A 23027-nucleotide genomic window follows, 5' to 3' on the forward strand; every position below is an offset into this window, starting at 1 on the left:
ATGGTAATTAACCTAGCTCCAGCAAGTTGATAGGTGTTGTTTAGCCAAACATTTTCTTTGAAATGTCCTACAGGTGGGCTTATGCGTGTCTCTATGTAAAGTGTCAAGCAGATTTTAGTGTCAATATTTTCCTGTACATTTGTTACAGATATACTGTATGAAGGGAGGAAGGAAATTGGGTTGCCCCTTTTGAAATGTATGTTTGGGGAGAGCCTAAGCACTGGGAAGATAACTACAGAAATATATAAAATATGAAAAAATCCACTGTGTACATTAAGTAACTCTCAAAAGGCTTGAGGCAGTAATGTCTTGTATGGACGTGCTCACAGGGAGAAAGAGAAAAGAAGTCTCCCTGGAGTTCTTTTCTCTTTCTCCTTTTGAAATGTAATCTGTATTTATTTGTGTGTTATAAGATAGTTGGTACGATTGATATACAAATCCTAAAAAGGTATATGGAGGAGGAATGCACCATGCTATTGTATCTTCTGACTACATGAAGAGGGCTGTGAGCCCTGAGGTGGAAAGAGAGATCTCTTCTGACTGAGAAGAGAGTATGCTGCTGTAAACATCTTGCAAGCTGTACCGTCTGTGCAATGCTTGTAAAGAGGAAGGGTCTTCATCAAGACTTTTTGAGCAATAAACATCTTGCGACCAACAGAAATGCGACACTCACATTCCTGTTTGCCCATTCTGGGTTGAGCCCAGTGTTTCCAAGCTCCGTCCTCTGCAAGCTACAGTGAAGGGTCTGGTCCAGGTCAGTGAACAGTGGGAGTCAACAGACACCAGTCAGGAGGTGTCAGTAGCGTGTCAATACATACACAGCGGTAAGCGGCTCAAGGGGTTGGGGGCTAGAAGTCTTGTGGGGGCAGCAATATACCCACCCACTGCACAGTGGGTGGAGTCAGTAACAGGCGGTTACTGACGGTAAGAGGGAATCCCCTATTTGCCAGGTCCTGTGAGACCCAAAACCACTCTGTAATCTCTTGGCATGGGTAGCGAGGTGCATCCCTTCACATTTTTTTTTTTTTTTTTTAAACAGGTACAATGCTTATTTAAAAAATAATGTTACAAAAAAAAAAATAGTTACAAAGTACATATATGTAAGTAAACTTCAAATAAAAAGGACAAAAATTAACACGCAGCTATATCTGCCTCCGGAGAACTGAAATGCAGGTTATAGTTGTTATACTTCAGGGAGGGGAGATTTAATTGTTTTATGTGGCGTGCTAATTAATGAGCGTGCAGAGGAGCAATTCAATTATTCTAGCTGCTCATTAATTATTACATGCACAAATAAATCAGTTTTACCTGCGTATAGCAACTAATACCAATCTAAAGTCCTGGTTAGGGATGCCAAAACTATGGAGTTTCCACACATTTCCGCCTAACACCTTAGGATTCAAAGAGCAGAAATGCGTTCTCCCACGAAATGAGCACCCGAATGAAGTAACAACTGAATTTCCCTATGAGGGCACCAATTAGTAGCAGCCGAGAACAGCTGAATCACTGATCTTCCAGTCTGAACCCATAAAAAAAAAAATGTGCTGTCTTATCACAGAGCATCACACCTTGGTCCCTGCTGATTGGCTGGTTAGTTATTCAACTCTGGGATCCTCCATGAACTGCTCAAATCACTTTTAACTTAGATTTTAACCTACAGTACTAATTACAATTACATACAATTCTTTTATTAAATAATTAGAGAAGTCTTATAGGCCCTACACACTGGCCGATTTTTTGAAAGATATGAACGATCTCGTTCATAAATGAACGAGAACTCGTTCATATCTTTCAGTGTGGAGACTCCAGCGATGAACGATGCGCGGCCCCGCGCTCGTTCATCGCTGGTCTCCCGTCGGCTGTGCATGCAGGCCAATATGGACGATCTCGTCCATATTTGCCTGCACTTCAATGCAGCCGCGTGACGGGGGGAGTGAAGAAACTTCACTCCCCCCGTCACTGCCCCCCCCGCCGCCGGGTCGCTCGTCGGCCGTATCCGCCGTCGGGCAGCTCGGCGGCGGGTCGGCCAGTGAGTAGGGCCTATTAGAGTAAGGGCTAGACATTGTCAATATAAAGGGCCCCATACACTAGAACCATAATGCCAGATTTCAGGCAATTTAGGGCATTCGGGCCGATATATCGGGTGAAATCGGGCATTTTGGATGTGTTTCCGATCCGATGCGCGTTCCCGTGAGGGTCGGATCGGCTCCCCTAGATCATTAGTGCTGCACTCATGATATGTCAGTTCCCGCAGGCATGGCTGGGATCACATACGATATATCGCATGCAAAATGTACCAAATCGTATGGAATCGTATGAAACCACTCCCGGGAAGCTCCCAGGAGAGTTCAAGGGAAATTGCCTCCGACTTCAGCCTCAGACATATCGTTCTAGTGTATGGGGCCCTTAAGAAGTTAATAATACCTCAAGAGGTTAATCAACAATATAGAACTATGGGGGACACAAAAATGAATCCTAAAATATCACACCTGATCTAAGCTATGAGGAAAATGTACATCAGGTAAATGTCTAACAAGCAAAAGCTACTGAAGAGGCGACTCACCTGATGTCAGGAGTATCAATTGTAACCTGCACTTAGGGGGTGATTCAGACCTGATCGCTGCTGTGCGCTTTCGCACAGTGGGCGATTAGGTCCTAACTGCGCATGCACTACCATGCGCACGTGTGTTGGACAACAACAAAGGGCATCCATCGCCTGTTAGCGACGGGATGGTGCAAAAAATCCAATCGCACGAGAGTTTGCAAGGTGATTGACAGGAGGAAGCTTGTGGGGGGTAACTAACCGTTTACTGGTAGTGTCCGGAAAAACGCAGGCGTGTCCAAGTGTTTTCAGGGAGGATGTCCGACATCAGCTCCGGCCCCGATCAGCCTCTTCTCATCGCATTGTAGGAGAAAGTCCTGGGCTGCGCAGAGACGGCACAAATTGGCTTTTTGCAGCTCTGCTTACACATAGAATCGTACATTTGCACTGCCCCCTGGAGGCGGCGACTACCCAAACACAGGACAGCAAAGTTTGCAGATCAGTGATCAGGTCTGAATCACCCCCTTAAATAGTTTTCACGGAAAACCAAGCTAAGTAAACCTATTTTTATCTATGAGCTTTACATGTGGAAGAATAATATCACTGATACAAGAGCTTATTAACCAACATTAATGGTATGAATGAGCTACTGCACATTAAATTATTGTGAAATAAAGGTGAATAATGTAATTTATTTAATGTTTAAATTGTAGCTTATGTATTGTAATAAACATGAATTTTAATAAAATTAAAAAAAAATAAGGATTTTAATAAAAGTTGAGGAGTAAGGCAGGTATTCACCGTTTTCTAAATTTTTGGGGGCGAATTTCGATTTGCCCTATTCAATTAAAGGGCCGCTTTTTCGACAATGCCGATTCAACTTTAAAAAAAGTGGGATCGGCATTGTCGAAAACGGGCAAAAACCTGTTGGAAATGCCCGCAAATTGAATAGTGAAGTGTCGGATCCTCTACAACACTGTCCATCGGAGAGGATCCAACACTAATTGAATATACCCCAAAGCTGATTAAAAAGACTATAAAACACACACTATCTTGATAGAAGTGATTGGAGACCGACAGCAAATAGGTCTAGATTTTATTGACGTCAGTACTTTGTAGGTCCATCACTTGCAGTGATTACTGCAGACACCCTTCTTGGCTAACTGTCTTTAAGTTCCTAGACAACAGCAGGCAGTATGTTTTGCCATTCCGCCTTAAGTCCTGCGACAATGAAGAAGGTTGAATCGGCCTAGAACACATCCATCGACCTGTCTGTTTGACAGATTTTCAAAGCCCGCACAACATCAAGGGACTTTGAAGTGGAAGAGGTGTCAGTAGCGCCGGAACCACAATAGGTTGGTTGATGTGAAACGCAGACAGCAATTTCTTCTAAAGACAATGCCCCAATTCCGACAAACATCTTGCCGAAGACAAGGCCAGCAATGTGACGGTCTTCCACGTAAGAAACTTTACATCAACCTCCCATAAAGGCTCAAACCATTCAGACTGTGGAAACTGCAACACCACGTTGAGATCCCAAGGTGCCGTGGGAGGCACAAAGAGCAGCTAGATGTGCAGGGCACCTTTCAAGAACGTCTGAACCTCAGGGAGGAAGCCAACTGTTTTTGGAAGAAAATGGACAAGGCCGAAATCTGGACTTTTATGGAGCCCAGGCGTAGGCCCACATCCACACCTGCCTGTAGAAAAAGCAGAAACCGACCCAGGTGAAATTCCACCGCAGGAATTTTCCTGAGTTCACACCAAGACACATATTTTCTCCAAATCCGGTGGTAATGTTTAGACGTTACCCCTTTTCTGGCTTGGATCAGGGTAGGAACTACCCTGTCCGGAATTCCTTTCCGGGCTAAAATTGGACGCTGAACATCCATGCCATCAAATGTAGCCACGGTAAGTCTTGATAGACGAACGGCCCCTGCTGCAGAAGATCCTCTCGGAGAGGTAGAGGCCACGGATCCTCCAGAAGCATGTCCAGTAGATCCGCGTACCAAGCCCTTATTGGCCAATCCGGAGCAATGAGAATTGCCTGAACCTTTTCCCTTTTTATTCTTTTGAGAATTCTTGGGATCAGTGGAAGTGGTGGAAACACATACACCATCTGGTAGGCCCATGGAGCCACCAGAGCGTCCACCGCCACTGCCTGTGGGTCTCTCGACCTGGAACAATACCGCCTGAGTTTCTTGTTGAGATGAGAGGCCATCGTGTCGATTTGTGGAGTTCCCCACCGACGTGTCACGCACCCGAACACCTCCGGGTGAAGACCCCACTCTCCTGGGTGGAGGTCGTGTCTGCTGAGGAAATCTGCTTCCCAGTTGTCTACTCCCAGAATGAAGATCGCAGACAACACCACAGCGTGTCTTTCTGCCCAGAGGAGAATCTGCGTTACCTCCGACATTGCTGCTCTGCTCTTCGTTCCGCTCTGTCGGTTTAATGTACATTACCGCCGTCACATTGTCCAACTGAACCTGGATGGCCTGATCTTGAAGAAGATGTGCTGCCTGTAGAAGGGCGTTGTATATGGCCCTTAGTTGCAGAATGTTGATTGGAAGAATGGTTTCCTGACTTGACCATTTTTCTTGGAAGTGTTCCCCCTGGGTGACTGCTCCCCAACCTCTGAGGCTTGCGTCTGTGGTTAACAGAATCCAATTTTTAATCCCGAACCTCCGTCCCTCAGTCAGGTGAGAAATCTGGAGCCACCACAGCAGAGAAATCCTGGATCTTGGCGACAGACGAATCCTCTGGTGCATGTGGAGATGTGACCCGGACCATTTGTCCAACAGGTCCAGCTGGAAGGTCTGGCGTAAAACCTTCCATGCTGCAGCGCCTCGTAAGCGGCTACCATCTTTCCAAGAAGGCAAATGCAGATATGCACCGATATCCGGGTTGGTTTTAGAACATCCCGCACCATCGACTGTATCACCACTGCCTTTTCCAATGGAAGGAATACCTTCTGTACTTTCATATCCAGTATCATCCCCAGGAACGGAAGCCTCTGTGTTGGTTCCAGGTGAGATTTCGGTAGGTTCAGAATCCACCCGTGATCCCGAAGTAGCTGAGTTGAGCGGGCAATGCTGTCCAACAACTGCTCCCTGGATGGTGCTTTTAGAATCAGATCGTCCATGTACAGAATTATGTTCACTCCCCGTTTGCGGAGGAGGAAAATCATCTCCGCCATTACCTTGGTGAACACCCTCGGAGCCGTGGAGAGATCAAACGGCAGAGCCTGGAACTGGTAGTGACAGTCCTGTAAGGCAAACCTGAGATAAGCCTGATGAGGCGGCCAGATCGGGATATGAAGATATGCATTCTTGATATCCAGACACACCAAGAATTCACCTTCCTCCAGACTCGAGATCACCGCTCTCAGAGACTCCATCTTGAATTTAAACACCCGTAAATATGGGCTCAACGACTTGAGGTTTAAAATGGGTCTCACCGAACCGTCCAGTTTCGGTACCACAAACAGGTTGGAATAATACCCTCTGTTCCGTAGCGGAGTTGGAACTGGAACAATGACCTGAGTCTACCAGTTTTTGTATTGCCTCCTGTAAATTTATCCTTGCCTCCCGAAAAGCTGGTAAGCCCGACATGAAGAATCTGTGAGATGGGAGGTCCTGAAACTCCAGTCTGTATCGCTGGGCGATGAGCTCTTTGACCCAGGGATCCTAGCATGATGTCGCCCATACGTGACTGAAATCTTTTAATCGGGCTCCCACCTGCCTGTCTTCCAGGCAGAGAGGTCCACTGTCATGCTGAAGGCTTTTCTGTTCCTGTGAACCTGCAGTTGCTTGGTTTTCTGGGTTTACCTCTATTGCCTATGAAGGCTGTAGAAGAACCCATGACTTTATTTTGAAATTATTTTGCTGTCCGAAAGGACTGCAGAGTCGGAGCAGAATAGGCCTTCCTAGCTGGGGGGGCTGCGGAAGGAAGATATGTAGACTTACCCGCCATAGCCTTGGATATCCACGTATCCAGTTCGTCACCAAACAGGGCCTCGCCTGTGAAAGGTAGGCTTTCCACCCCCTTGCTGTAAATCCACATCCGCCGTCCACTGACGTAGCCATAGGCCCCTGCGTGCAGATACTGCCATGGCCGTAAAAAAAGACCAATAAGCTGCTTAAACAGCCCCTCAGGAATAGATTACTAATAAGTAAATTTCGCTGATAGATGCGCAGCAGTAAAACACTATGGGGTATATGCAATTGCGGTCGAATTCCCGAAATTGTCGAATTTCGGGTCATTTTCGCCCCCAAAAAAAATTCGCCTATGCAATTCAGTGCTTTCCGACCAAAAAACGGACTTTCAAAATTCGACTTTTTGAAATTCGAATTTTTGCAAATTCGACTTTTCTGCAATGAAACAAGTGCTGCAATTCGACAAAAGCATATTCAATTCAAGTTTGGAAATTCGACAGCAGTGCTTTTAGACAGCAAATTCGTCATTTTCAATCCGCCACACTTTGGAGGGTGAAAACAATAAAAAAAAATTTAAACATGTTTTTTTTGGTGTTTTTTTTTTTTAGGAATAGCATATCTATTTATATTAGAAGGTATTAGGTATTTTTTTTTTTTTTTTTTTTTGGAGGCACAAATATTATTTATATATTTTTTAAAATATTATTTTTTTTTATTGCTGGAACGGTAAAATCCTTAAAAAAAAATGGCGTGGGGTCCCCCCTCCAAAGCATAACCAGCCTCGGGCTCTTCGAGCTGGTCCTGGTTCTAAAAATGCGGGGGGAAAATTGACAGGGGATCCCCCGTATTTTTAAAACCAGCACCGGGCTCTGCGCCTGGTGCTGGTGCCAAAAATACGGGGGACAAAACGAGCAGGGGTCCCCCGTATTTTTCACACCAGCATCGGGCTCCACTAGCTGGACAGATAATGCCACAGCCGGGGGTCACTTTTATGCCGTGCCCTGCGGCCGTGGCATAAAATATCCAACTAGTCACCCCTGGCCGGGGTACCCTGGGGGAGTGGGGACCCCTTCAATCAAGGGGTCCCCCCCCCCCCAGCCACCCAAGGGCCAGGGGTGAAGCCCGAGGCTGTCCCCCCCCATCCAATGGGCTGTGGATGGGGGGGCTGATAGCCTTTTGGGATAATGAAAAGAATATTGTTTTTTCCAGCAGTACTACAAGTCCCAGCAAGCCTCCCCCGCAAGCTGGTACTTGGAGAACCACAAGTACCAGCATGCGGGAGAAAAACGGGCCCGCTGGTACCTGTAGTACTACTGGGGAAAAAATACCCAAATAAAAACAGGACACACACACCGTGACAGTAAAACTTTATTTCATACGTCGACACACACATACTTACCTATGTTCACACGCCGACATCGGTCCTCTTCTCCATGTAGAATCCACGGATACCTGAAAATAAAAGATCAATATACTCACCTCAGCCATGGTCCAGAGATACATCCACGTACTTGGCAAAAAAAGAAAACGAACACACGGGCCACCGGACTGAAAGGGGTCCCATGCTGACACATGAGACCCCTTTCCACGAATGAGACCTGTCAGTGACAGCTGTCACACAAAGGTCTCTAAAGCCAATCAGGAAGCGCAACTTCGTTGCGCTCACCTGATTGGCTGTGCGCTGTCTGAACTCAGACAGCGCATCGCACAGCCCCGTCCATTATATTCAATGGTGGGAACTTAGCGGCTAGCGGTGAGGTCACCCGCCGGTCAGCGGCTGACCGCGGGTAACCCCACCGCTGACGGCAAAGTTCCCACCATTGAAACTAATGGAGCGGCTTTGCGATGCGCTGTCACAGCACAGACAGCGCACAGCCAATCAGGTGAGCGCCACGGAAGTAGCGCTTCCTGATTGGCTGAAGGGACTTCAGTGACAGGAGTCACGTGATGTCCCGGCATTCGGGAGAAAGGGGTCTGATGTGAAAGCATGGGACCCCTTTCAGTCCGGCATGGAGTGGGTGTTCGGTTTGTTTTTTTAACAAGTACGTGGATTTATATCTGGACGTGGATGTACCTCTGGACGCTGGAAGGTGAGTATAATTTTTTCACAGGTACCCTCGGATCGTCGGAGACCGTGGCAGTCGGCGTGTCAACATAGGTAAGTATGTGTGTGTCGGTAGTGTGTAATAAAGTTTTACTATCAAGGTGTCTGTGTACTGTTTTTATTTGGGTATTTTTTTTCCAGTAGTACTACAGGTACCAGCGGGCCCGTTTTTCTCCCGCATGCTGGTACTTGTGGTTCTCCAAGTACCAGCTTGCGGGGGAGGCTTGCTGGGACTTGTAGTACTACTGGAAAAAACAATATCTTTTTATTATCACAAAAGGCTATCAGCCCCCCCATCCGCAGCCCATTGGATGGGGGGGGGCAGCCTCGGGCTTCACCCCTGGCCCTTGGGTGGCTGGGGGGGGGGGACCCCTTGATTGTAGGGGTCCCCACTCCCCCAGGGTACCCCGGCCAGGGGTGACTAGTTGGGTAGTTAATGCCACGGCCGCAGGGCACGGCATAAAAGTGACCCCCGGCTGTGGCATTATCTGTCCAGCTAGTGGAGCCCGATGCTGGTGTTAAAAATACGGGGGACCCCTACTCTTTTTGTCCCCCGTATTTTTGGCACCAGCACCAGGCGCAGAGCCCGGTGCTGGTTTTAAAAATACGGGGGATCCCTGCCCAATTTTTCCCCGCATTTTTAGAACCAGGACCAGCTCGAAGAGCCCGAGGCTGGTTATGCTTTGGAGGGGGGACCCCACGCCATTTTTTTTTCCGGGTTTTTCCCGTTTTTCCCCGTTTTTTAAAATCGCGGCAAAATCCGCCAAATCGGACGATTTTCGCCCGCGGGTCTGTCGAATCCGTTTTTCATTGAATATGGTGAATTCCGGCAGCCACCTGCCGGAATTCACCTGTCGAATTGAGTCGAATTAAAAAACGGCGAAAAAGTGCCGCGATTCGCCGTGAATTGCATATACCCCTATGTGAGTGTTTAATCAAAGAACAAATTGGAACAAGAGAACAGCTGCGCAATATACCGGGGAAAAGGTATGAGAGCCGATGTATATAAAATAGATTTATTAACCATAGATACAATAAAACAATTAATAAACAGATTATAATGATCCATAAAACATTAAAAATGCATTAATAAAAAGCACACCTTGAATCAATATATCACGCTCAATGGAGCGACAGCAGTTTTAATTCTCTGAATAAATGTCCACACATATCATAGGGAGCTCCGCTGGTATATTTGCTATGGAGCAATAAGCAGCGGGCAGTCCCAAAAGTATATTGGAATTGTAGGCACAGAGCTGGATGGTGAAAGTAAGTTGATACCTCTCCTGTGGGCTGGTCCAGAGCCTAGTATCCTCGGCTATGTGTCCTGCGATGCCCACTAATGCGAAAGCCGCGAGGAAGAGGGAGCCGTCAATTCACTCAAAGGTTGAAGCCGTGTATTGATGTGGACGGCTGGCGGGGAGAAGCACACCCGCAACGGCTCATGCGATCACTGCAGCTTGCTTCCAAATGTGGACACCTGTGCAAGGTGTGCTGAAGGAGGCGGGACCATGGCCGTGGTGCGTGCATTGAGCAATCCAATTTCTTTTATGGCTTCCACCATACAATTTGTAGAGTCCTATATATATATATATATATATATTGCAGGAGTAAAAGTATCTCACCTCTTGGTAAGGAATCTAACCCCTCAATTAGGTTACCCGACCATTTTGCAATGGCCCTAATGATCCAAGCACAAGCTATTGTGGGTCTCTGGGCCACCCCCGCAGCTGTATATACAGACTTGAGAGTGGACTCAATCTTGCGGTCAGCAGCATCCTTAAAGGAGGATGTCCCCGGGACCGGTAAGACTATCTTATGGGACAATCTAGATACCGATGCGTCAACAATCGGTGGGTTTTCCCATTTTTTTCCTATCGTCCTGAGGAAAAGGGAAGGATGTCAGTAACTTTTTAGGGATCTGAAACGTCTTGTCAGGATTAACCAAAGTTTCTTCAAATAGGGAAGTTAATTCCTTAGATGTAGGGAAAGTAGTTGAGGATTTCTTTTTTACTTTAAAATAAGATTCCTCCTCATCCTCTGTCGCTTTGTCAGGAATGTGCAGGATATCTCTAATAGCTTTTATCAGGGCCTGTATTCCCTGTAGCAATGCTGCATTCCTCCCACCCCAAGTCCACCTCACCCTCCTCAACGTCTGACACATCATCATCAGGATCAGTGTGCAGGATTTGGGCCAGTGTACGCTTTTGTGGACAAATGGCAGGGGACTGAGACGCTGGAATGGCCACTGAATCTCTATTCATCAGGTCATATACTGACTGTCATTAGAATTTTGTCTCTTTCTCATTTTGGGATAATTTATGGGAAATATTCAAGATCATCCCTTTCAATTAATCTAACCACACTGGTTCAGATCCACTAGCCTGAGAATGTGTACTATCCTGAATACACTGCAGTGATCCCCCTGAGTGAGAAAAACACTCTGCCATGCACACACTCTTTTGACATAGTAAAATGTGAAAGAACACACACACACACACACACACACACACACACACACACACACGACAATAGGTTAAGAGCACAGATAACCCACACAGAGCCCTCTAGGGAGAGACAGAGTATGATCGAGCCAGCCACACCGCGCCTCTATAGCTAATTTCCAAGTTTAGCTGGGTCGCAAACTTAGCACCCTTAATAGGGGCTTAGTATACTATTATTGCTCCCTCCTTTGCTATGACCCCCTGGTACTGCTGAGGTGATCTGGAGTCTGTGTGGAGGAGCAGCGCTTTCCGGTCAGTCTGCCTGTGTATAGCTGCAGAGGGAAAATGGCACTGGTGAGCTGCTGGATCTGCTCATATTGAAGCCCCGCCCACTTAATGGCACACAGTCTTCCCTGTTTTTTATACTGGCTGAGGTAATATTTCTGCTCTACAGTGGGTTAAAACCCCTGTAAGATGTACTGCCATTGTGGGTATTAATAGTTATGGCTTCAGCTCGCCCATCACAGTGAACCACGCAGTACCCTGCATGTTTCTGAAGCCTGGAGCTGCAGCCTGCTTGTCAGAACTGTGCTCCCACCCTTGTGTCGCCATTACAACTGGCAACCCGCTAACTGGGACGCCGGCCACCTACTCGCCACTCTTCTTACTTCTGGCTCTGTTAGGGGTCGCGGCGTGCTGCTGGTCTGTACGCTCACCGTGGTGGGGCTTGCAAATAGGACCCTCAGGAGCTCAGTGTCCCGTCAGTGGGGAACGGGACCATTAACCCTAAGGAGGTTGGGCCGTTCTCCCCCCTAAGTCCCATGAAGCAGGCAGTCTGGTGCCAACCAGACCTGCCTGAAAACAAAAATAACATTTTAAACCTACCAGTAAATCTTTTTCTCGTAGTCCGTAGAGGATGCTGGGGACTCCGAAAGGACCATGGGGATAGACGGGCTCCGCAGGAGACATGGGCACTCCAAGAAAGACTTTAGGTCTGGGTGTGCACTGGCTCCTCCCTCTATGCCCCTCCTCCAGACCTCAGTTAGAGAAACTGTGCCCAGAGGAGATGGACAGTACGAGGAAAGGATTTTTGTTTGTTAATCCAAGGGCAAGATTCATACCAGCCACACCAATCACACCGTATAACTTGTGTATCAATTAACAGTATGAAAAAATAACATAGCATCAGTCCAACCTGATGAAACTATAACATAACCCTTATGTAAGCAAAACTAAATACAAGTCTCCCAGAAGTAGTCCGCACTTGGGACGGGCGCCCAGCATCCTCTACGCACTACGAGAAAAAGATTTACCGGTAGGTTTAAAATCTTATTTTCTCTAACGTCCTAGAGGATGCTGGGGACTCCGAAAGGACCATGGGGATTATACCAAAGCTCCCAAACGGGCGGGAGAGTGCGGATGACTCTGCAGCACCGAATGAGCAAACCTTAAGTCCTCCTCAGCCAGGGTATTAAACTTATAGAACTTTGCAAAGGTGTTTGAACCCGACCAAGTAGCAGCTCGGCACAGCTGTAGTGCAGAGACCCCTCGGGCAGCCGCCCAAGACGAGCCCACCTTCCTAGTGGAATGGGCCTTGACCGATTTTGGTAACGGCAATCCAGCCGTAGAATGCGCCTGCTGAATCGTATTACAGATCCAGCGAGCAATAGTCTGCTTCGAAGCAGGGGCGCCAACCTTGTTGGCTGCATATAGGACAAACAGTGCTTCCGTTTTCCTGACTCCAGCCTTTCTGGCCACATAAATTTTCAAAGCCCTGACTACATCAAAGGACTCGGAATCCTCCAAATCTCGTGTAGCCACAGGCACCACAATAGGTTGGTTCATATGAAAGGATGAGACCACTTTTGGAAGGAATTGAGGACGGGTCCGCAATTCCGCTCTATCCATATGTGATAAAGCCGCTAATTTCGACACTCGCCTAGCCGAAGCCAAGGCTAATAACATGACCACCTTCCAAGTGAGATATTTCAACTCCACCATTTTAAGTGGTTCAAACCAGTGTGACTTAAGGAACCTTAACACCATGTTAAGGTCCCAAGGCGCCACCGGAGGTACAAAAGGAGGCTGAATATGCAGCACTTCCTACACAAAAGTCTGTACTTCTGGGAGAGAAGCCAATTCTTTTTGAAAGAAAATGGATAAGGCCGAAATCTGAACCTTAATAGAGCCTAATTTTAGGCCCAAATTCACTCGTTTGTAGGAAGTGAAGGAAGCGGCCCAGGTGGAATTCTTCCGTAGGAGCATTCCTGGCCTCACACCAAGAAACATATTTTCGCCATATACGGTGATAATGTTTAGATGTCACGTCCTTCCTAGACTTTATCAGCGTAGGAATGACCTCATCCGGAATACCCTTTTCCGCTAGGATCCGACGTTCAACCGCCATGCCATCAAACGCAGCCGCGGTAAGTCTTGAAACAGACAGGGCCCTTGTTGCAACAGGTCCTGTCTTAGAGGAAGAGGCCACGGATCTTCTGTGAGCATTTCCTGCAGTACCGGATACCAGGTCCTTCGTAGCCAATCTGGAACAATGAGTATTGTTCTCACTCCTCTTTTTCTTACTATTCTCAACACCTTGGGTGTGAGAGGAAGAGGAGGAAATACATAGATCGACCGGAACACCCACGGTGTCACTAGGGCGTCTACAGCTACTGCCTGAGGGTCTCTTGACCTGGCGCAATACCTCTGTAGCTTTTTGTTGAGACGGGACACCATCATGTCTATCTGGGGTAGTCCCCACCGACTTGCAATCTGTGTGAAGACTTCCTGATGAAGTCCCCACTCTCCTGAATGCAGGTCGTGCCTGCTGAGGAAGTCTGCTTCCCAGTTGTCCACTCCCAGAATGAACTGCTGACAGTGCGCTTACATGATTCTCCGCCCAGCGAAGAATTCTGGTGGCTTCCGCCATCGCCGCTCTGCTCCTTGTGCCGCCTTGGCGGTTTACATGAGCTACTGCGGTGACGTTGTCTGACTGGATCACAACTGGTTGGTCGCGAAGTAAGGTCTCATCTTGCCGTAGGGCGTTGTATATGGCCCTTAGTTCCAGGATGTTGATGTGAAGACAAGTCTCCTGACTTGACCAAAGACCTTGGAAATTTCTTCCCTGTGTGACTGCTCCCCAACCTCAGAGGCTCGCGTCCGTGGTCACCAGGACCCAGTCCTGAATGCCGAACCTGCGGACCTCTAGAAGGTGAGCACTCTGCAGCCACCACAGGAGAGATACCCTGGCCCTGGGGGATAAGGTGATCAACTGACAAATCTGTAGATGTGACCCGGACCACTTGTCCAATAGGTCCCATTGGAAGGTCCTCGCATGGAACCTGCCGAAGGGAATGGCCTCGTATGATGCCACCATCTTTCCCAGGACTAGAGTGCAGTGATGCACTGACACCTGTTTTGGTTTCAATAGGTTCCTGACCAGAGTCATGAGTTCCTGAGCTTTTTCTATCGGAAGATAAACCCTTTTCTGGTCTGTATCCAGAATCATGCCCAAGAAGGTTAGGACAAGTCGTAGGAACCAACTGCGACTTCGGGATATTGAGAATCCAGCCGTGTTGCTATAACACCTTCAGAGAAAGTGATACGCTGTTCAGCAACTGCTCTCTTGATCTCGCTTTTATGAGGAGATCGTCCAAGTACGGGATAATTGTGACACCTTGCCTTCGCAGGAGCACTATCATTTCCGCCATTACCTTGGTGAAAATTCTCGGGGCCGTGGATAGACCAAACGGCAACGTCTGAAATTGGTAATGACAATCCTGTACCGCAAATCTTAGGTACGCCTGATGAGGTGGATAAATGGGAACATGAAGGTATGCAGCCTTTATGTCCAGGGATACAATAAAATCCCCCCCTTCCAGGCTGGCGATGACCGCTCTTAGCGATTCCATCTTGAACGTGTACCTTTTCAAGTATAGGTTCAAGGACTTTAAATTTAATATGGGTCTGACCGAACCGTCCGGTTTCGGGACTACAAACAGGGTCGAATAATATCCCCTTCCTTGTTGAAGCAGGGGAACCTTGACCACCACCTGTTAAATGCAATTCACAAATTGTATCTTCAAGACTATCTCCCTTCCCTGGGGAGAAGATGGTAGGGCTGATTTGAAAAACCGGCGAGGAGGCACCTCTTCGAATTCCAGCTTGTAACCCTGAGAAACAATTTCTATTGCCCAGGGATCCACCTGCGAGTGAACCCAGATGTGGCTGAAAACTCGAAGACGTGCCCCCACTGGGGCGGACTCCTTTAGCGGAACCCCAGCGTCATGCGGTGGATTTTGTAGAGGCCGGGGAGGACTTCTGTTCCTGGGAACTAGCTGTGTTGTGCAGCTTTTTCCCTCTGCCCTTACCTCTGGCAAGAAAGGACGCACCTCGTACTTTCTTGTTTCTCTGTGATCGAAAGGACTGCATTTGATAATGTGGTGCTTTCTTAGGCTGTGAGGGAATATAAGGCAAAAAATTTGATTTACCAGCTGTCGCTGTGGAGACCAGGTCCGAGAGACCTTCCCCAAACAATTCCTCACCCCTGTTAGGTAAAACCTCCATATGCCTTTTTGAGTCGGCATCACCTGTCCATTGCCGGGTCCATAGGACAAGTCTAGTAGAAATCGACATAGCGTTTATTCTAGAACCCAGTAGACTAATGTCTCTTTGAGCATCTCTCATATATAGGACAGCATCTTTTATATGCCCTAGGGTCAATATAATACGATCCTTATCTAGGGTCTCAATTTCCGCTGATAAGGTACCGTCCATGCTGCTACCGCGCTACAAACCAAGGCCGACGCAATTGCCGGTCTGAGTAAGGTACCAAAATGTGTGTAAATGGATTTTAGGGTAACCTCCTGCTTGCGGTCAGCAGGATCCCTGAGGGTAGCCGTATCCTGGGATGGCAGCGCTACCTTTTTGGATAAGCGTGTCAATGCTTTGTCCACCCTAGGGAAGGATTCCCACCGTATCCTGTTCCGTTGGCGGGAAAGGATACGCCATAAGAATCCTTTTGGGAATCTGCAGTTTTTTGTCTGGAGATTCCCAAGCTTTTTCACATACCGTATATAATCGAGTATAAGCCGACTTTTTCAGCACTTTTTTTTGTGCTGAAAAAGCCACCTCGGCTTATACTCGAGTCAGTGACAGGCAGAGGCAGAGCAGTGTGAAGGAGGGACACGGAGCGCACAGCGCGCGGCTCTCCTGTGTCCCTCCTGCATCTCCGGCGGCAGCAGCGGCGGTTCTATTACAGGAAGTACCCGTTCGTGACCTCTGATCACGAACCGGCACTTCCTTTAATAGACCTGCCGCGGCCGCCGAAGATGCAGGAGGGACACAGGAGAGCCGCGCGCTGTGCGCTTCGTGTCCCTCCAGAAGACAGCGCGGGAACGACGGAGGGGTAAGTAACAACACTGTGGGGCATACCTGGCACTTGGGGAGGGAGCATATCTGGCAGCATGAGGGGGTATATGTGGCAGCATGAGGGGACATATCTGGCAGCATGAGGGGACATATCTGGCAGCATGAGGGGGCATATGTGGCATCATCATGAGGGGACATATCTGGCAGCATGAGGGGACATATCTGGCAGCATGAGGGGGCATATCTGGCAGCATGAGGGGGCATATCTGGCAGCATGACGGGGCATATGTGGCATCATGAGGGGACATATGTGGCATCATGAGGGGACGTATCTGGCAGCATGAGGGGACATATCTGGCAGCATGAGGGGGCATATGTGGCAGCATGAGGGGGCATATGTGGCAGCATGAGGGGCATATGTGGCAGCATGAGGGGCATATGTGGCAGCATGAGGGACATATGTGGCAGCATGAGGGACATATGTGGCAGCATGAGGGACATATGTGGCACATCAGGCACTGTGGGGCATATCTGGCACTGTGGGCATATCTGGCAGTGTGGGGGCATATCTGGCAGTGTGGGGGCATATCTGGCAGTGTGGGGGCATATCTGGCAGTGTGGGGGCATATCTGGCACTGTGGGGGCATATCTGGCACTGTGGGGGCATATCTGGCACTGTGGGGGCATATCTGGCACTGTGGGGGCATATCTGGCAGTATGAGGGCATATCTGGCACTGAGGGCTGTGTACGGCTAGAGCTGCATTTCCCACCCTAGGCTTATACTCGAGTCAATAAGTTTTCCCAGGTTTTTGTGGTAGAATTAGGTGCCTCGGCTTATATTCGGGTCGACTTATACTCGAGTATATACGGTAATTCGTTCAACTCATGTGACGGGGGAAAGGCTATCTCAGGTTTCTTTCCCTTATACATGTGTACCCTCGTGTCAGGGACAGGGGGTTCCTCTGCGATATGCAAAACATCTTTTATTGCAATAATCATATATCGAATACATTTAGCCACTTTTGGCTGTAGCTTTGCATCATCGTAGTCGACACTGGAGTCAGAATCCGTGTCGGTATCTGTGTTAACTATTTGGGATAGTGGGCGCTTTTGAGACCCCGAAGGTCCCTGCGACATAGGGACAGGCATGGGTTGAGTCCCTGGCTGTACCCTAGCTTCAGCTCTGTCTAATCTCTTGAGCAATAAGTTTACATTAGCACTTAAAACATTCCACATATCCATCCAGTCAGGTGTCGGCGCTGCCGACGGCGACACCTCATTTATTTTTATCTCTTCCTCCTCCTGAAAGCCTTCTACCTCAGACATGTCGACACACGCGTACCGACACACCACACACACACACACACACACACACACACACACACACACACACACAGGGAATCCTCTTATCTGAGGACAGTTCCCCCACAAGGCCCTTTGGAGAGACAGAGAGAGAGTATGCCAGCACACACCCCAGCGCTATATGACCCAGGAAAAAACACTATATAATTATATATGTTTACCCAGTAGCGCTGTTTGTATTATGTCAATGCACCAATTATGTGCCCCCCCTCTACTTTAAAACCCTCTTTCACCGTGGTATTAAGCAGGGGAGAGTCCGGGGAGCTTCCTCTCAGCTGTGCTGTGGAGAAAAGGGCGCTGGTGAGTGCTGAGGGAGAAGCCCCGCCCCCTCGGCGGCGGGCTTCTGTCCCGCTCAAATATATTGAAAAACTGGCGGGGGCTCTTAAATATATACACTGGTCAGCTATATATATATATATATATATGTTCTAGTGGTAAAACAGTTGCGCCTTCAGTGTTTGTGAATAAAGCTTTGTGAATCCTTTAGTGGTAGTAAAAGTATGCGTACCAGACATAAGTAGAAAATTCGCTTTGTTTAAAAAGTCTTTGCATCTGGATGTTCTTTATTCGCACTGTCTCTCCATTCCCATCCGTCCGGTCATTGGTGTGGAGTTTGTACGTATATGCAAAAAGACAGTGTGTCAATGTGCTGCTCTTTTATAAGAGTGACTGAGTGCTGTTTTTGTGCAAAATTAGCAGTAAAGTGAATATGTGCAAAGAGAGGTGCTGTGAGTGCTTTGTAAAAAGCATATAAGCAAATAAAGATGAGTTTTTAAAAATTTGCAGTGTGCTGATTCCCTTTTTCCTTAGGTAATGTGCTTATATACCATTTTTTGGCGCGGGAAGTGCGGTAGCATTGTGACCTCACGCCTCCTAAATCGAGAAAAGCGGAGGGTGAGTGCCAGTGTGAGGAGCCAGGAGACCCAAAAGAGCCAGCAGAGACCCTGGGGGACCCGGCAATAGGAGCACAAGTAAAAGAAACGGCTGAAGAAGAAAGAGAGATGAAACGGAAACGAGAAGTGTTTACAGACCTGCTGACGGAATGATGGCAGCATCTTTTTAATCCATGGCAATTATAGATGTAAGTGCCTCATATTCACATATCTCTCACTGAAACACTGAGATACTTGGTGCTGCACCTTTTAAAAAAAATGGTATATAAGCACATTACCTAAGGAAAAAGGGAATCAGCACACTGCAAATTTTTAAAAACTCATCTTTATTTGCTTATATGCTTTTTACAAAGCACTCACAGCACCTCTCTTTGCACATATTCACTTTACTGCTAATTTTGCACAAAAACAGCACTCAGTCACTCTTATAAAAGAGCAGCACATTGACACACTGTCTTTTTGCATATACGTACAAACTCCACACCAATGACCGGACGGATGGGAATGGAGAGACAGTGCGAATAAAGAACATCCAGATGCAAAGACTTTTTAAACAAAGCGAATTTTCTACTTATGTCTGGTACGCATACTTTTACTACCACTAAAGGATTCACAAAGCTTTATTCACAAACACTGAAGGCGCAACTGTTTTACCACTAGAACAAATTTGAACACTAAGTTCCCTTGGGAATTGGACATTTTGAAATCTGGTTGCGACACCATTCATTTGGGAGTGTTATTAATAATACGGTTTTGCACTGTTACTTGTGTAATATATTTATCTCCCAATTTAGGGATATCTGGTTATATTGTATTCAGGTTGTAGCGCTGTTTGCACCTTTTTTTCACACAATATATATATATATATATATCTTATTTTTGCCAGAAAAGAGGTTTATATGCTGCCCAGGGCGCCCCCCCTGCGCCCTGCACCCTTACAGTGACTGCCGTGTGTGAAGTGTATGGGAGCAATGGCGCACAGCGTCACCGCTGTGCGTTACCTCAGTGAAGATCATGAAGTCTTCTGCCGCCTCTGAAGTCTTCTTTTCTTCTCATACTCACCCGGCTTCTATCTTCCGGCTCTGTGAGGAGAACGGCGGCGCGGCTCTGACGAACTCCAGGGTGAGACCTGTGTTCTGACTCCCTCTGGAGCTAATGGTGTCCAGTAGCCTAAGAAGCAGAGCCTTGAAACTCACAGAAGTAGGTCTGTTTCTCTCCCCTCAGTCCCTCGATGCAGGGAGTCTGTTGCCAGCAGGATCCCTGAAAATAAAAAACCTAACAAATATACTTTCTGTCAGGAAGCTCAGGAGAGCTCCCTGAAGTGCACCCATCTCCTCTGGGCACAGTATCAAACTGAGGTCTGGAGGAGGGGCATAGAGGGAGGAGCCAGTGCACACCCAGACCTAAAATCTTTCTTGGAGTGCCCATGTCTCCTGCGGAGCCCGTCTATCCCCATAGTCCTTTCGGAGTCCCCAGCATCCTCTAGGACGTTAGAGAAAAATAGAAAACTCTTCAGGAGCTTCCCAAGCGTGACCGGCTCCTCCAGGGCACATATTCTAAATGGAGTCTGGTAGGAGGGGCATAGAGGGAGGAGCCAGTGCACACTATTGATTTCTTAAAGTGCCCAAGGCTCCTAGTGGACCGGTCTATACCCCCATGGTACTAATGTGGACCCCAGTATCCTCTAGGACGTAAGAGAAAGGTTGACATATGAAAGGTCAACATGATCAAAAGGTCAACATTGGAAAAGATCGACAGGGACAAAAGGTCAACATGACAAATGGTTGACACACCATTTATTTTATTTTTGTGCCGTTTCACCATCACAGCACATGAAACCCCATATCATGTCCCCTCGCATGGCTAATTATGCTTCTGGCAAGGCGCCTCTCTGCGCAGGTTACTATTCCTAATGGTAGTCCACGTGGCTGGTAAAGTATGAAAAAGTAGAAGAAAAAAAAAGCTGTGTCAACCATTTGCACCCGTCGACCTTTTACATGTTTACCTAATGACCATGACTACCATTAGTGGTCGATTTATTGACTGTCGCCCTAATTAAGGGTGACCTATCTGGATACCCAGGAGGGTTAACAAATTTTCTGTATACTAGTCCAGCATCACCTTGGAAACATGACAGATGGCACTGTTGTCCTGATAAAAAACATTTATAATTTCCATAGAACTGGCAAAAATGTAGGGAGCACAGAATTAATCAAAAACATCACCAGAGTTAATGTGGCCATGCATTACAGCTAGTGGACCCATGCCAAACCAGCTCAACAGCCCCACAGCATAATGCCACCACCTCCATGCTTTACTGTAGGTACTGTACACTCTAGCATCAGACGTTCTCCTGGCAATTGCCACACCCAAACACGTCTATCTGATCTGAAAAGTGTAAACTGTGATTCGTCACTCCATAACACTCACTGTCGTTGTTCCTTCTTCCAGTTTTTGTGCTCTTTACACCCTAGAGAACGCTGGGCTGCATTCTTCTTTGTGATTTATGAGCACCTGCTCACACATAATATCCAAGTGCATGGGCCTTCCTATGAAGTGTTCTTGACGAAACCGGATCATTAGTGGCCATTTGGAAATCGTGTTCAGTGGTATGCATGGGATGACCCCTGTTCTTTCGCAGCTCCCCGGTTAGCACTCACTGGTCTCTGGGTTGAAGTTTTGAGGGAATTCCAGGGTGAAGTGCATTCCTGCAATGACGGTGGTTCTTCCACACATTAATGACAACAGACAGTGGATTTAGGAACCTACCTAACATACGCAATGCTTCTCACACTCATAACTCAGATTGAGCAGCCTACAATGATCCCCTATTCAATTATTAGCTCCTGCCGGCAAGCCATTTAATTAGCAAATTACCTAATCAGTGCTCCTCTACCAGTTTTATACCTTCACCAACACAAGTCTGCTGCAGGAGCACACCATTTTGCTTGTGCAGGGGTGTCCAATCATTTCTTTACACAGTGTATATAAAAGGTGTGTTATAATGACAGAAATCCCACTAACATGATTGGACACACCAAATCACATTTTTTCCCCAACGATCGCACATCTGTACTACTTCCAACTGTCACCAAAACCCCATCACATAGCCACAGCTGTATCACTCAACTGTACACAATAGCATAATTCACAGAGACACTACTCACAGAAGAGAAGCACTTCCCTGCCTTTCTGTCAGCGGCACATCCCTGCTTAGCTGACAACGGCACATCACCGCCTTGCTAGGGTGGCCAATCCCGGGATTGAAAAAAGGAGAGTTATGGTAAACTTACCATTGTTAACTCTCTTTCTGCGAGGTACACTGGGTTCCACAAGAAAACATCAGGGTGTAGAGTGGATCTTGATCCAGAGGCACCAACAGGCTAAAGCTTTAGGCTGTCCCAGGATGCATTGGGGCTTCCTCTGTAACCCTGCCTCCAGGCACTGTGAGCTCAGTTTCGTTAACCAGTTCAACGTAGGAGCAGGTAAGAGAGACGGTAGATGTTAGTCACATAGAACCATATCCTCACGACAGGAGAAGGGACCAGTGGCTAATTCCATATAAACCCATAGAAGCTAGGTGTGTCAGGGTGGGCACCCTGTGGAACCCAGTGTACCTCGCAGAAAGAGTTAACAATGGTAAGTCTTACCATAACTCTCCTTTTCTGCAGCAGGGTACACTATGTTCCACAGGAAAACATTGGGGATGTCCTAAAGCAGTTCCTCAAGGGAGGGGATGCGCCTTAGCGGGTATGAGAACCCGGCGTCCAAAGGAAGCATCCTGGGAGGCGGATCAAAAGCATAGAACCCAATGAACGTGTTCACTGAGGACCACATAGCCGCCTTGCACAATTGACAAGTGACTTCCTGTTAGAGGCAGTCCTCCCCACATATATATACGGAGAGCTCGTACCACATCCAAAGACCGCTCTTTGGGGGACAATTCAGAAGATATAAAGGCCGGAACCACTTGGTTAAGGTGAATAGATGACACCACCTTAGGTAAATAAGCTGGGCGAGTACTAAGAACTGCCCGGACATGATGGAATATTAGAAAGGGTGGACGACAGGACAAAGTGCCTAATTCAGACCCAATTGCTGCTGTGCGTTTTCGCACAGCAGCCGATCAGGTCTGAACTGCGCATGCGCCGCCACACGCATATCTGTCAGTTCTTTCAGTGAAGTGACAGTAGTGACAGGCAGAGTTGACGCTACATAACTCTGCAGGGAGAGGGTAGCGAGAGGGAATTTCTTCCCTGGATTAGACCAGGGTTCCTGCCTGATGTCCACCAAATGGTCAGAATGGGGTAACAGATTTTTAGCCACCTTCTGCCGTTTAAACAGGTCAGTTTTCTTGGTGACAGTAGTGGATTCCTCAT

The 23027-nt window shown here is 47.5% G+C and overlaps 1 protein-coding gene across 2 annotated transcripts in view; it reads right to left on the bottom strand.

Moving 5' to 3' along the window:
* Window positions 1-23027, bottom strand: part of SH3BGRL3 (SH3 domain binding glutamate rich protein like 3) — a 48966-nt gene that overhangs the window by 22306 nt on the left and 3633 nt on the right. The window contains exon 3 of one of the 2 annotated variants that reach the window (XM_063957209.1): window positions 18787-18894. The exons of the other annotated variant lie outside the window; for it this stretch is intronic. Within the exon in view, the coding sequence (XP_063813279.1) occupies window positions 18829-18894 (66 nt within the window). The 3' untranslated portion in view covers window positions 18787-18828. The remainder of the gene's footprint in view (window positions 1-18786; window positions 18895-23027) is intronic. 2 annotated transcript variants of the gene reach the window in all.

Source organism: Pseudophryne corroboree, chromosome 2 (genome assembly GCF_028390025.1).
Source record: "Pseudophryne corroboree isolate aPseCor3 chromosome 2, aPseCor3.hap2, whole genome shotgun sequence".
NCBI lineage: Eukaryota > Metazoa > Chordata > Amphibia > Anura > Myobatrachidae > Pseudophryne > Pseudophryne corroboree.